This window comes from Canis lupus, chromosome 15 (assembly GCF_003254725.2).
Source record: "Canis lupus dingo isolate Sandy chromosome 15, ASM325472v2, whole genome shotgun sequence".
Lineage (NCBI taxonomy): Eukaryota > Metazoa > Chordata > Mammalia > Carnivora > Canidae > Canis > Canis lupus.
This window is the reverse complement of record NC_064257.1, coordinates 22,891,572-22,907,635: the sequence shown is the minus strand read 5'-3', so window position 1 is coordinate 22,907,635 and position 16,064 is coordinate 22,891,572. Positions and strand designations below refer to the sequence as shown.

Genomic DNA, 16,064 nt, shown 5'->3' with positions numbered 1-16,064 from the left:
TAGTATTTAAATATTTTCAAAAACTGGAAGCAACAGAATTTAACATACTTTTAGCATATAGAAGGCCATTTCCAAAGGTAAACTTTTATATTATGGGGGACATTATTTGACCAATGACATTTTTTAAAGAGCTGACTTCCTAATGTATTATTTAGCAAATATTTTTAGAATTATTTAACACATATATTTCATCTCTAGTCTACAATCATTTTTAAATTCTATATATATTCTTTATCTCCCCACAGAGTTTAATAAACATTTGTCACACTGATTCAGAATTACTTCTCAAAATTACTACTAAGAAAATAGAAACATTTAAAAGCCAAGATTTGTATATAAGCTAGAATTTTCAGCATTACTTTCACTCCAGTCTTTTAGCTATCCCTTATACGGTATTCACTCAGAAGTTTTAAAAACAAAACAAAACAAAAAAGAAACAACTGTTAAATTTTACTAAAAATATAGAAGCAAAATTGCTAAACAAATCCAAGTTGAATTCAACAGGTGGTTCCAAATTTACAATGGTTCAACTTAGGATTTTTCCACTTCATGATGGTGTGAACGCAATACACAGTAGAAAATGTACTTGGAATTTTAAATTTTGACTTTTTACAGGCTAGCCATATGCGGTACAATCCTTTCTCATGATGCTGGGAGAGGCAGCAAGCCACAGCTCCCAGTCAGCTACACAGTCATGAGGATCAACAACCAATACACTTACAACCATTCTGTACCCAGATGACAATTCTGTTTCAGTAAAGTATTCAATAAATTACAAGATATATTCAATGCTTTATTGTAAAGTAGTTCTGTGTTAGATGATTTTGCCCAATTATAGGCTAATATAGGTGTTCTACACACATTTAAGGTAGGCTAGGCTAAGCTGTGATATTCTGCAGGTTAGGTGTAGTAAGTGCACTTTTTACTTAATTGATATTTTCTACTTATGATGGGTTTATCAGGATGTAACCCTACTGTAAGTCAAGGGAGACCTATATAAGGTAAATAAATGAGCGTTGTATCAGTTTACTAAAATACTACTCCTCAATCCAAAGTATATTAAAAGAAGAAACTAACTGTTCTAACAGGGATTCATTTATTTAATGGAGGTTGCTCTTGCAAAGCAAAGATTGTTTATTGTTTAGACACAAATAAACAATTTATCAATATAACTGAGGAAAAAATGCTAATTTACCATCTTGATAAATGATAAAAACTATCTCACAAAACAAACTTTAAAAGGAAACATTTTAAAATGCAGGAAGTTAAAAAAGATTAAAAAATAAAATGCAGTTAAGTTTACATAAGATAAACTCAAAATGGTTGAAAGATCTAAATGTGAGATAGGAATCCATCAAAATCCTAGAGGAGAGCACAGGCAGCAAACTTTTTGACCTTGGCCACAGCAAGTTCTTGCAAGACACGTCCATAAAGTCAAGGGAAACAAAACCAGTAATGAACTATTAGTATTTCATGGAGATAAAAAGCTTCCGCACAGCAAAGGAAACAGTCAATAAAACTAAAAGGCAACCTATAGAATGGGAGAAGATATTTGCAAATGACATATCAGATAAAGGGTTAGTACCCAAGATCTATAAAGAACTTATCAAACTTAACACCCAAAAAAACAAAGAATCAAGTCAAGAAATTAGCAGAAGGCATGAACGGAGAAGAGCTACAAGCGCATGAAAAAAAAATGCTCCCCATCACTTGTCAACAGGGAAATACAAATCAAAACCACAATGAGATACCACTTTACACTGGTAAATATGGCTAAAATTAACAAGACAGGAAACAACAAATTTTGGTGAGGATGTGGAGAAAGGGAAACCCTCTTGCACTGTTGGTGGGGATGCAAACTGGTGCAGCCACTCAGGAAAACAATGGGGAGGTTCCTTAAAAAGTTAAAAATAGAGGTACCCTACAACCCAGTAATTTCACTACTGGGCATTTACCCCAAAGATACAGCTGTAGTGAAATGATAGGACATTGCACCCCAATGTTCATAGCAGCGATATCCACAATAGCTAAACTGTGGAAGGAGCCATGATGTCCTTTGACAGATGAATGGATAAAGAAGATGTGGTCTATATACACAATGGAATAGTACTCAGCCATCAGAAAGGATGAATACCTACCACTTATATTGACGTGCATAGAACTGGAGGGTATTACACCGAGTGAAATAAGTCAATCAGATAAATAATAATTATCATATGGTTTCATTTGTATGCAGAATATAAGAAATAGTAAAAGGGATTATAAGGGAAGAGGAGGAAGCTGAGTGGTGAAAAATTAGAGAGGAAGACAAACCATAAGAGACCCTTAACTTTGAGAAATAAACAAAGGGTTGCAGAAGGGGAGGTGGATAGGAGGTTAGGGTAACTGGGGGATGGCATTAAGGAGAGCACATGATGAGATGAGCACTGGGTGTTATAATATATGCTGGCAAATTGAATTTAAATTAAAGAAATTTTTTAAACTAAAAAATGAGCATGCCATCTAAAAATCAAATGTGACTCATCACAAATGTGATGGCTAATTTTAGCCATCGCTGGTCAGAAATGTCTGCACGTTAACCCTCATTTTGTAGAGAAATATTCATGACAAACAGAGAAGTCATCCAGTATAATGAATAAAATCGGCAGTTTGCATTTTACAGACAAACTGAAAATAGCAAACATCCAAAGATGTTGTTTTTAAAAACAGTTTGGTGATAATTGGAACAACAAAAATAATGGAACCTGAGAAGTATGAGGGAAATGTGAATCCCTGAAACAGGAATGCTGCTAATAATGATACCACCATTTATACGGTATTTTAAGAGAACCACACAGATAATTGAATGGCAGCGCCAGAATTTAATCCCATGTTTCCAAAAGTGTTCCAAGTCCCAGGTTAACAACAAAAAAATGTAATGTTAAAACCTTTAATAAGGAGTTCTTTCTCTGACCTTTGAAATCTAATTCCTGGGATGTCTAAGTTGCTAGACTTAATATATTAAAAGCCATTTCTCTAATTTCAGTAAGTTGTGAAATATCTTTAGAGTTTTAATAAATTTATGTATCCTTTTTTAAAAAAATCCTTATTTTAACACCTAAAAAGAAAGATTCACATATTCATTCCAATAGCTGTATTGGGCTTGGCTGCCCAGTAGTACTGTTACACACACACTCAGGCACTTGGAAGGTCATTGAACGGCTCTTTAACCGAACAAGTCAGGATAAAGTGGCCACATTCCCACAACTGGACTCCAAGTTCATTTTTCACAAGGACACCTTACTCAAAACAGGCCGTGGGGCAGCTGCACTTGAACCTTGCCTCTGGATTGTGAAACCAGTGAAGTTAGCATGATTCTTATGGCTTCTTTGACTTCAGAGTGTCTTATTTATTGAAGTGGAACTTTCTGAATGGAGAGGCTGAGATCCTGCCTGCTTAGTGTGTATGTGTGTGTATACATATAACTTTCAGTAGCATTCTAGATTCAGGCAGGCAGTCCACAGTAAAATACATGTCATAGCCTGTTTTTGACAGATTATACAGCAGCCCTGGATCAAGGATTTCTTTCCCTAGAAGAGTCTTAAGATTGTTTGCTACCTAATGCTTTGCTTCTTTGGCTATTTGCTAGTTTTGATGAATTTGCTGTGATCCAGGAGGGTTTTCAAGTGTTTCTTTTTGAGTCAGCCTACAACTGGGAATATACTTAAATAGTCTTAACAGGAGGTCCCTGGCTCCTTCTACAGAGGAGGGAGGTAGTTCTCTTGGAGGATACAGCATGTACTGACCACCCTAATTTTGCAATCTTAAACTCTCCAGCTGATCCTAGGAGCAACTTCTCTGGTCCAATGTCTCTATGAATAACTCTCTGAATGACAGGAAGATGGGCTTGCTCCTTTTCAGGATGAAGAGAAAAATGACAAGCCTCTTAGAAAATCTCTGTTTTCAATATGCTACCACGTTCAGCAAGATCTAAAAGCCCTCTAGCAGATCATCTGGAGTTAGGGAAGGATGTGGAAGTCACCGTTTGCATCTTCCCACTGCAGAATGGTGAGAGCATCTAGCTACCTGAAGGTTGAGACAGACGTGCCAAGGGAGCCAGGGCACTAGAAGAAGCCTGAGGTTGGATCAAGGATAAAACAGAAGATCAGCATCTTGAAACTAGAAGCTATGACTGCAGGTGGGCAGCAGCAGGATTCCCAAAGAGCCAGATGAGATGTATCACAGACTTGAGATTCTCTGACCCCACTTTCAGGGGGCTTCCCTTGCACTTAGAATCCATTCTATGAGGTAAGACAGAAAAGAGACACACCTCACAACAGGAGAGAGAAAGCACCACTATGGAGTGGAACTGACAGCAGGATCACTATACAGACAGACCAGACTGTCCCACAGTGTGGGCCAGAAGCCCCAGCGGTTAAAATCTTGATTTTCACTTTTATTAACTTGTTTGACTTTCATTTTTTTCTAACTCAGTAAAATAGTGTCAAACATTGCAAAGTCATCATCGAGTCATATCTCTCTCTCTCTCTCTCTCCTCTCTCTTTTTTATCCCAGAGTCAATACATCAAAGTGAGGGTTTTATGTATTGAGTTTTCATGAAGCAGTAGAGCTATGTCGTCAACTCTCCTTTCCAAATGTAGAAATAAATCTACCCATTTATCTATTCCATTGTCAATAACATCTATTCCCCAGACTACTAAAATAGTCTCTGAGCTAATATCCCTGCTAACAGTTTGCCATGTACAATTCTTTCTCCATAGAGTATCCAACATACTTAAAATTCTCTAATAAGTCTTATTACAGTTAAAAAGAAAAATCAAATCCTTATTGTGGCTTGGCTTCTGACCTTTGTCTGCCTCCTTCTCCTCAGTATTACTCTGTCTCCCTAACCCCCAACAACACTGACCTCTCTGGTCTTCAAAATGACAAATTATGTTTCTTCACAGAGCCTATATAGCTGATGTTCTTTCTTCCTGGAAAATCCCACCTGGCAGATCTTCACATGACAAAAAGCTCCTTCTTGTCATCCAGATTGTAACTCAAAACCACTTTTTCAAAAAGGATTTCCTCAAGCATCCCATCAAAAGTAGCCATCTTTTCCCTGACTTTCCTTCATTTGTTTATGAGACATATAGTCCATTTATCACTTTGGAATGTAAGTTCCTTGAGGGCAGGAGTCATATGGGCTTCTTGCTCACTGGTATATAGGCACTTTATCAATTTTGCTGAATGAAGTCATGAAAAATGGATAAACCAGGCCACAGAGGAGAACAGTTACCTTCTTCTCATTGCTTCTCTTCCTACTGGTATTTCTCATGTCACTCTCAATTTCTCTATGACTAGACAAAATGACTAGGTATCAGGCAATGCCAACAAACGGAAAATGTAGTCCTAGAGAATGGTATGCGAAGGGTTTAAAGAGAGATTAGGGAAAGAAAAGTCTTAGTCTAGGAGAGTAAAGAGTAGACTTCTTTAAAACATCGTAGCCTCTCAATGTTGGACCTTCAAGTCAGGAATATAAAGGTTAAGAAATGCCTATGTTATATAAAGTATTACATAAATTGTATTTTCTGAGTTTAAATATTTAAAATTTACTATGAGATATATAACTGGTGAATATTTTTAAGAGGACGTACGTTAGATCAAAGTGAGGGTTTTTATGTATTGAGTTTTCATGAAGCAGTAGAGCTATGTCAATTGACATGAGATGTGCTATAGGATTTAATCTTTTTCACAACTGACATAAATAGGGAATCAGGGTAAAGGTAATCAGAAAAAAATAGATACACTGCTTAAATTTCATTAGAAATTTGACCTTAAATAACATATTTCTGAAGAAATATTCTTCAGTTAAATTTTAGTTAAAATTGTTCTGCTCAAACTTAACAAGACAGTGACAATACAGAATATTTGTGTAAAACTCTGAGTTTAAATTATATGCTTGTAGTCACATAAGTTGATCAGTCAGTGGCTTTTAAGAGCAGAAATTTAGTATAATTATGCATGATATATACTTTTTTAGGTACAAAAATTATGTTATTTGACAATGCTTGGACCTCTGCATACTATGGGAAAGACTTGTTTCTTAAAAAAAACATATTAACTAGCCCATTAACAATCAGGTTCTTAATGTAGCATCACATTCTGAAATAAAAAAACTACATTCCTATTATGTTACAGATTAATACTTGTTCTCAGAACTATTTCCAAAAAAGAAAAAAATTCTTACCAGACATAAACTGTGTAATAGAGGATAATTCCATTTGGCTCCAGGGGTGGTTGCCATGACAACTTCACCGTGACACCAGACAACTGTTTTACAGAAAAGTCTTGGGGGGGAGAATCAGGAGCTGAAAAGTTAGGGTAAGGATAGTACATTTTATCAAACATATATAAGAGAAGGCTAAAATGGAAACGCGCTAAGTTTTCATTATAAACATGCTGGTAAATGAATCAAGTTCACTGCCTTTCTTCGTGAGCATGGGAGACTAATTGTTTACTTTCAAAATGAGATGATAAAAAGAGATTTTGCATGGTGGTGTTAGAACATCTGTTTCTGTGATTCAATGGAAAAATATATTTCATGAGAAAAAAGAACAAGGGGTATGTCACAGTGATTCACCTACTGTTCAAGTACATCTCGGTAAATTATCATCCTCTAGTAAAAATAAGACGACTGGGGTGAATAAATATAATATGTTGTGAAAGTGCTCCTCAAACAATAAAAAGAAGTAGAAGAAAATCACACATTCAAGAAGTGGTAAAGTGATAAGCATAACACTGGGAGAGAAGTTAAAATGACTGACCTCACAAATAAAAACTACATTCCTCAATTTCGGTTGTCATTTAACTGTAAAATAGTATCAAAATCTGTTCACGGAGTCTTCAAAATTGAATGGTGACAAAGAAAACCAATGTAGCACATAAACAAGAGTATGGACAGGTTAGGGTCTACTTCTAATTCTGCTAGAACAGCATAAGGATTCAAATACCTTAGCCATCCTGCACCGTATAAGCACTAAAAAAGATTACTAGCAACCTACTTGGCCAAGTTTATGTTTACATTTAGATAAAACATTTAGGATGGCATTTCTCAGGTCTGTGTAACACCACAGTAATGTCTTAGAAAATTAATATACAATTTTTTGCATATAGAAGAGTATAAATTACAACTTTTTTTATCACTGTTATAGTTATATATGGAAAGTGAACTCATAGGTAGCTAGTAGAAGTTTTAAGAATTTGCCCAGATCTTTGAACAACATTAACTTATAGATGAGCACATGTGCATATCACTTTTTTCCAATAATTTGGGGAAAATGCCACCTGAATTATTTTAATTTCTTTTGATTTTCTGAATAATCTCGACTAGAGTTGTGTGTGTACCTATGCCTATATGTGTATATGTGTGTTTTCATTATTTTGGTAACAACTTTCCAACAACAAAAGAATTATTGAGTAGAGAAAAGTTTTATGAGATGAATTCTAAGGAATAATGGTGACAGCTATATTCGTATTTTCATTTGGTATTCTCACAGGCCCTACAATAAAAATGCTATCAAATATTGATTATCACAAGAATCCATATGTCACTTGGAAATGTCTGTTTCCCAAGATCTGAATTATTCTGAGAACTCTTTCATTTGTCAAAACAAAAGCCTATGGTATTTTTTTCTAACATCTTTGCAAACTTAACTTTTGTTTATTATTGGAAAAAAGGGATTTCAATAAAAAATAGTACTGATATAGAACATAGTATGCTGTAACTAAGCATTTCTATTCTATAATATGCTTTACGACTTTCATGTCAAATATCAGAAATTCTGTTTTATTTTTAATTTTAGTATATCCTTGGGTATTTTCCTTTTTATGTAAAGCTTTTTATTGCTAACTTAATATAATTAACATGTCAACTAAACAAAATATGTACTATAGCACACTAAGATTTAATCATTCTGGCATCTGCATTCTGAAACACAATAAAAAAAAATGAAATTGGTGAAAGGGATTAAGAGGTACAGGGGCAGTCAGGGTGGCTCAGCGGTTTAGCGCCGCCTGAAGGCGCCCAGGGCCTGATCCTGGAGACCTGAGATGGAGTCCCGCATCCGACTCCCTGCGTGGAGCCTGCTTCTCCCTCTGCCTGTGTCTCTGCCTCTCTCTCTCTCTCTCTCTCTCTCTGTGTGTGTCTCATGAATAAATAAATAAATAAATAAATATCCTTAAAAAGAGCTACAAACTTCCAGTCATAAAATAAATTTTTAAAAAATTAAATTTACTTCAAAAAAAGGAAGGAAAATTAGAATACATAAATGCAATAACATCTTTTGAAATCTATCCAATTCATATAACAGAGCATATGAGAGTAGGTGCGAAGGGGATGCACAGACTCATCCTCCCTTGGCCTCACATGGTCTTTCCTATCTCTCATCCTACCCTCTCTCTTCACTCACCTTCCTTTAGGTCATAGCTTAGATATAACTTCCCCAGCTACACTTTCTCTGATGCCTGAGAATAGCTAAAATCCCTCCTTTGTCCTGAGGAGTAATTTGGGGGAATACTTAAAAACCAGTGAGTAAAGTTTTAAGATTATTTGTCCATACACAAATCAAATTTAGATCTCTTCCCTTAAATCACAAGTTTCATGAGAGTGAAGAGCACCTGATACCCAATAAAGCAAAGCTTCTCAGTCCTTTATCCATCTTTAATTTGCTCTGATTTTTCAATAAAGGAGCCTTGTTCTTCACCCTGTTCATTAGCAATTATACCAATGACTTGGCCAAGGACTTAGATGGTGAGTTTAACAGTCCAGGTAATTCAGGTACATGGTGTAAGTTGAAACTATTGATTTAAGTGGTAAAAAAAAAAAAACAATCTGTGCAGAATATATGTTTACTACTGGTTTGGGTTCCTTCATATAAGACCTTAATTTCTCACCATCAGGACTATTTCATTAAATTGGAAAAAGAAAAGTTAGGTACTATATCTAGAAGGGCGTTGCATAAATGATATAGCACATCTTTGTTAGGCATTATATAAAATGGAAAAAAGAAAAAATTAAATAAATAAAATGGAAAAAAGAGCTATCTTCACCCCTGCCACAGTTTTTAACAATTGTCTCATTGGGAAGGATTTATTTATTAGGCTAATTTTAACTTTCTCTCAACACAAAAAACTGCACTATGAAAAAATGAAAATTTGGACATATGAGTTTTGGTGGAGAAATAAGTATAGTAAGCAGAGGCAATGACTAAGGAAGACCAATCCATGAGAGTACTTCGAACCTGGGACAAACCAGAGCCGACCACTAGGATGCCTTGGTGAAGTAATCTGGTGGAGGGAAAAACAGGGAAGGACCTGAAATAGAGGAGAAGGCTCTGAAGACTGTTATTTTGAATAAAATAAGAATGATGCAGAGCAAAGCCTTCCTTCTTCTAGAAGTATATAATGCACATTTTGTCCTGATGAATGCCTAGAATCTGAACATCCACAGAATGCAACCAAACTTGAAGATGGGAAAACTGGAAGGGCGGGGGAAGATACACTTAGGATACATACAGACCCTCCCCCCATGACAACAGGACTTCCTTTTGCAGAAACAAAAATAAGTCTCAAATATATACCATGCATAAAACATAAAATGCAAATCCAAATCCCAAATACATTCCTCAGAAGTAGTTTTCTTAGCATGATATATGCCTAGAACTTGGTGAAGTACCAGTGTAAAGTGGTCTCAGTAGTAAAGTTGATTTTATTCAGGTTAGGAAAAGATACGTTTAAATATTCAATATGAAGGCTATTAACATTCAGGAATAGCATCTTGGCAAATTATGTAGAGAAACCTGGAAACAGGCCTGAACTCATTCGCAACCTAATCCTAATATGGTAAAAAAAGGTTGTAGGTTAACATTACAGAGTCTACCTCAAAACCGATGTAAATGTCTATTCTTATGAACATTAAAGCTGAAAAACACAGTCGTAACATACATTAGGTGATGTTTAAACCATTCAGACCAAAATTTTAGCCTTAAGAATTCCCTTGAAAAAGAATTACTGATTTTTTACAGAGCACGGGAGACTTCAGAATCAAAAAAGAACATTTTATACCTGACTTTATTGAACACAAATCTGACTTTGCTAGTTTCTCTTTATTCCATGCCAGTGAAATCTCTGTATGATGCCGGCATGGTACACAACTGATATCCAAGTCTATGAGACTTTTTACATTATATCTTCATTTTATACACATATTGTTTTGAAATGTGATGGATCCAAAATATATCAGTATCCACTACTATATTACCATCTTCTTCAGTCAGTACATTTAGGGGCTCACTCCGCACTCCTTCACCGCTGAGTGTACTAGCAGACACCTCGATCTTGTATTGGGTATATTTCTTCAGTCCTAAAAAGATATTAAATAGATAAGACTTATAAAATATCCTTTAGTAACATGCAAGAGGCAAACTATGAAATGACTCTTAAAATTCCAAAAGTAAAACTAAATGAAAATGAAGCCTTTTCAAACAGCAAGTCCTATTACAAAGACAAAGTATATAGGATAATGTAACAAAGGATTGACTTATTTTTTCATGTGACTGTAATAAATGCCTAGCTTATTTAACTTAAAGAATTGTCATGCCCTGTAAAAGACTAATCATATTTACCATTTATAATATAACAGCAAGCTGATATTTTGTGGCCATACTGTCAATATTAATATAAATGCCAAACATCATATATTATTTTTACCTTTAATACTTTGGGTCAAAGAGGTTGTATTTATAGTTCTTTCCTCATTTTCACTACTTCTCCTGAGATAAATTGTATATTTTTGTATGATTCCATTAGGACTACTTGGGGGAAGGAATGATAGCTCAATCTCTCCAGAAGATATGTTTTTGTAAGTAATATTTTCTGGTGCATTATCAGGCACTGGGAAAAGATAAAAATATAAATGCATAAAATAATTTCATCCTAAAAATATATTCTGAAAAAAAAAACACATTTTGCTTAAATTTTTACCTAAGTACACTAGGATATATATATAAGAACATCCTAAATGGAATAAGAGACAAAACTTATACACTTATAACTATATAAGAAATTGCATCTCAAAAGAATATTCATACTATGATTCTATGGAATAATGCTTATAGGATGATATTTTTATTTAAATGCTTAAGACAGTATTAATTAGACTATCATTGTAAAATACACAAATGCAAGAAAGAAGTTTGAAAAATGCCTAAAAATCAATTCTGCCTTTCATTAATAATGATAATATTTAAAAGTCTAATAATTAGTTTGGGTATAAAACAAGGTGTATGACAAGGCAAGGAACCTCTCCTAGACACAATGTTGCACATTATGACCTGGAAGGAAACTAGTCTCCTAAGGATACAAGATTATCATTAAATAAAATATTAGTTTTATGTATCTACGAATGTTCTTATTGTATCGAATGCAATGGTCATAAAATGGTTCTCTACATATATTCAAATACTAGTACTATATGTGGGATTCTAACTCTAGTAAATATTGAAACAGATACCCTAAACTGAATGAGTTTCTTAATTAAAACAAAACTCTTCATAAGTTTAAAACAAACTTTTTTTAAAGGAATTGCAGAGTTGACAGGAAAGTTAGAAATCTGTGGTAGTCAAAAAACAAAAGCGAAAAAAATTAAACAAAAAAACAAAGTAAAGTATGTATCCTGAAATGGAAGCTGGTACTAAAGCCAGCTTTGTCTTGGAAGGTACTGGCCAATCCTGGTGATATTGAGTTTTTGCATTAACAGCTGAATATCTGCAAAATGCCAGATAAAGAAGATAAAGTCTTTGGGCCAGGAGAAGAGTAAGGGGTTATCCCTGTGTAAGAAGCTGGAAAACCAAAAGAACACAATTTAAACCATTTTACTGGACAACTCTAGGGGGTACCTTGAATTCCTCTGCAGAATGCCACAGAATTCAGTGAGTTGCAACCCCTGATCTTGTGCAATGTCATGTGTTCACCCTCAGGGAAGAGGGAGTGAGAAGTAAACCCACCATACAAAAGAGGACAGAGAATAATTTTTTTTTTCCTCACTCCACTCTAGATGAAGAAGTGAAAAAGAAAGAAAAATTAAGCAGTTTTGGATCTTCATGCCTATCCCTAAGAGCCTATGTGGCTCAAATCCATGCTACCTGAAAAACCTTCTCTTCAGAACTTAAAATGAATCTGTAATGGAATTGCTGTTACTCAAAAGCAACTAGCAGAAGTAAACATAAATCCTCTCAGGAAGAACTCAGCTTCTACTTAGGCCACATGAATGCACCATGGATAAATTTCTTTTTTTTTTTTTTTAATTTTTATTTATTTATGATAGTCACACACACACATACAGAGAGAGAGGCACAGAGACACAGGCAGAGGGAGAAGCAGGCTCCATGCACCGGGAGCCCGACGTGGGATTCGATCCGGGGTCTCCAGGATCGCGCCCTGGGCCAAAGGCAGGCGCCAAACCGCTGCGCCACCCAGGGATCCCGATGGATAAATTTCAATGAAAATGTGCTGACTGATAAAATCACTAAACACATAAGCAAGTTTAGGCACCAATAAAGAAAAGAACAAGAAAATTTCTCGGTCTCCCCACTCCCATGTCCCCACAAACAAACCACAGCAGTCATACTTCAAAAGACTTCAGATATTGAATTTACCAAAGAAAAAAAATAAATGTTTAATGTATTTTAACACATCAAACAGATTTGAAAATATGAGCAAAGAATTCTTCAGATAATAATAAATGATACATATTGCCAAGTGATTTGAAAGAGAACCAGACAGGCCTTCTGGAATAAAAAAAAACAAAATAATTGAAATCAAAATTCTTTTGATGTATAAAAAAGCACATTTGATAGAGATAGAGAGAAATTTAATGAAAAGGATAACGGTATTGAAAAACTATCAAGAATGTAGCTCAGAGAAAGAAAACATGGAAAATATAAAATGGCAGTTAAGAGACATGGACTATATACCAAAGGAGTCTAAGATAACAGAGAGGATGAGAAAGAAGAAATATTTAAAAGGATAACGGCTGAGACCTTTCAAAATTGTTGAAAGATATCAAACATCAGGTCAAGAAATCTCAATAACTTCCCAGCAGGAAAATATTTTAAAACAATCATATTTAGACACACTACTGTGAAAGAAAAGATCTTGACACTTAAAAAAAAAAAAGACAAGTCATCTACACAGGAATGACAATTAGACTGACAAATTACCTCAAATGAAAAACAACTGGAATTCTAGACTCAGAAAAATTGACAAAAGCAAAATAAAAACATATTCAGACAAAGCCAGAAAATCCTCCACGAATGAAATTATAAACAATGCATGTTATGCAGAAAAATATTTACTGGAGATGAAAGACCACAATTGCAAAGATAATGGTTTAAAAGTTGCCTGCATGCAACAATAACATTAATAACTAATTTGAGGGGTTAAGCATTATTGCTCTTATAAAGTCCTATTATAAGAATCTTTCCTTGGGACACCTGATTGGTTCAGTGGTTGAGCATCTGCCTTTGGCTCAGGTTGTGATCCTGGAGTCCCGGGATTGAGTCCTGCATCGGCTCCCAGCATGGAGCCTGCTTCTCCCTCTGCCGGTCTCTGCCTCTCTCTGTGTCTCTCATGAATAAACAAATAAAATCTTAAAAAAAAAAAAAAAAACAAAAACAAAAACAAAAAAAAACAATCCCTATAACTGCCACTTATACAATGGAATATTATTAACTCAGCCATCAAAAAGAATGAAATCTTGCCATTTGCAATGACGTGGATGGCCATTCCATTGTATAAATATACCACATTTTCTTTATCCATTCAACAGTCGATGGAGATTTGCCTAGCCCTCCATTTCTGTGCTAGATTAAATTCTATCTATCTAGTCAGAGGTTTTAGAATTGAAGTTATTCCCTATCTGTTGCATTATTTTCTCTTTTTGTTGATTTATTTCTATCTTGTATACATATGAACACACATGTTGTATCACAGCAAAAGTGGGAAAAAAAAGATGCTTGATTCTCTTTGCCCTTTCAACTATTGCTCTATTCTGGCCTCTATAATACATCAAAATTGCTCAAAATTCACCTTTACTCATTTTCTCCTTTTTAAATATGTCATTCTGTCTTAGCCTCATTTCAGTTGGGTATTTCCTCCCATTTTTTCCATGAAACTTACTGTCATGAAGTCACCAGTGATCTCCATATTGCCAACCACTAATCAGTTGTATGTGCTCATCTTACTTACTTCCCTGACAGCAGTATTTGACATAGGAAATAAATTCCTTCTACCTGAAAATCTTTATTCACTAGCTTTGCAAGACACAATCTTCTGGAGGTACTTGAGTGACTTGGTTGGTTAAGCATCTGCCTTCTGCTCAGGTCATCATTCCAGGGTTCTGGGATGGAGCCCCACATAGGGCTCCCTGCTCCATGGGGAGCCTGCTTCTCCCTCTCCCTCTGCCTTTCCCCCTGCTTGTGTTCTCTCTGTGTGTCAAATAAACAAAATCTTAAAAAAAGATTCAGTCTTCTGATTTTCCTCTACCTTACCACTGCCTACTTCTACTTAGTCCTTGACTAAATCCTCTCTGACTTCCCAAAGTCTATAGGTCACATTACCCCAGAACATAGGTGTCTGCTTCTTTCCATTTCTATCTACACACCCCCTGATATGACTTTATCTATACCTTGACTTCAAATTGTGTATTCAACCCTGGATCGTCTCTCCAAGTTTCAAACTTACATATCCAATTGCCTTCATGACAGGTACTCAGATACTTAAAACATGCTCAAAACAGAACTGAATTTCCTCCAAACCGACTCTTCTCTAGATTTCCCTTTCTCAGTAAATGGTACCACCATTCACCCGGATATTCAAACGAAACACCTAGAAGTCATGATTCTTCTCTTCATTCCCAAATCCAACATAGGCAGCAATGATTTCCAAAACTACAAATTGTATCATATTCTTGCCATAATTCTTCAATATCTACTTATTATAATTAAACCCTAAACTCTTAGAATAACACCAAGAATCTGCACAGTCCACCTTTGCCAGCCTCTCTCTCCTCATCTACTAATTCTCTCCCCATAACTCATGCTACTTGAATGACAGAAATGCTCTGCTCTTCCTCAACCACATAAAGTATCTTCCCACTTCAGGAATTTGGCTATTGCTATTCCTCCTTCTGGAGCACTTTTTTCCCCCTTTTCCTCATCTAACTTACTCTTATATGTTGTTAATATATCTGGGCAAATGTAATTTTTTCAGAGAGGGCTTCTCTCAGCCCTCTACCTCAAATAGCCTGCTTACTAATCCATAACTCTTTCTTCTTTCCCTGTTTTTTCTTCTTCTTAGAATTTACCACTACCAAAGTCATATATTATTTGTTTACTGGTTTATTTTCTGTGAAACTTCTAAAATGTTAAGTTCCAGGAAGGTAGGAATTTTGTCTTACTGCTGTATCTACAAAGCTTATGAGTCCATAAAAACCTGTTCAGGCCATGAATAGATATGTTCAACATGACATAAAATATGTTTAAAAACAAGAGAGAAATTCAAAGCTAAGCAAAACAAAATTGAATAGTTATTTAACTGCAAGAAAAAAAAGGCGTTAGTAATACTATGCTTGAACTTCATAACTCAGTATAACCTCTGATTTTGAAATTCTCATTGGAACTTGCTAAATTGTCCCTCTGGAGTTGTCTGCCGACCACCAGTAGTCAGAATATAAATATGCATCTGTGACCCTAGGCTGATATCCTTTGCATTTTTATTCATTTATCCTTAGGGGATAACCAGTGCTGGATTCAGGGGAAATAAAGATAGGCTTGATGACTTACTGATTTTGCAGAGTAATGATGCACTTAAGAGTTCTCTGAACTAATACAGTGTCCAATTATGAAGTATTGTGTAAAATAGATAACTCATGAACAAAAAGTAAATTTTTATAATCACTTGGAATAAGCTGAACCTATTTAAAAAATAAAAATAAGAAATAAGCTTGTTCTGATGGTCCTAAATTA

General features: G+C 35.1%; 1 protein-coding gene across 3 annotated transcripts in view; it reads right to left on the bottom strand.

Moving 5' to 3' along the window:
• The window catches only part of PTPRQ (protein tyrosine phosphatase receptor type Q), a 247,193-nt gene that overhangs the window by 139,191 nt on the left and 91,938 nt on the right, over positions 1-16,064 (bottom strand). For all 3 annotated transcript variants that reach the window (XM_049094355.1, XM_049094356.1, XM_049094357.1), the window contains 3 exons: positions 10,750-10,932; positions 10,301-10,402; positions 6,230-6,350 (listed from right to left, as the gene is read on the bottom strand). In XM_049094355.1, the coding sequence (XP_048950312.1) occupies positions 6,230-6,350; positions 10,301-10,402; positions 10,750-10,932 (406 nt within the window). The remainder of the gene's footprint in view (positions 1-6,229; positions 6,351-10,300; positions 10,403-10,749; positions 10,933-16,064) is intronic.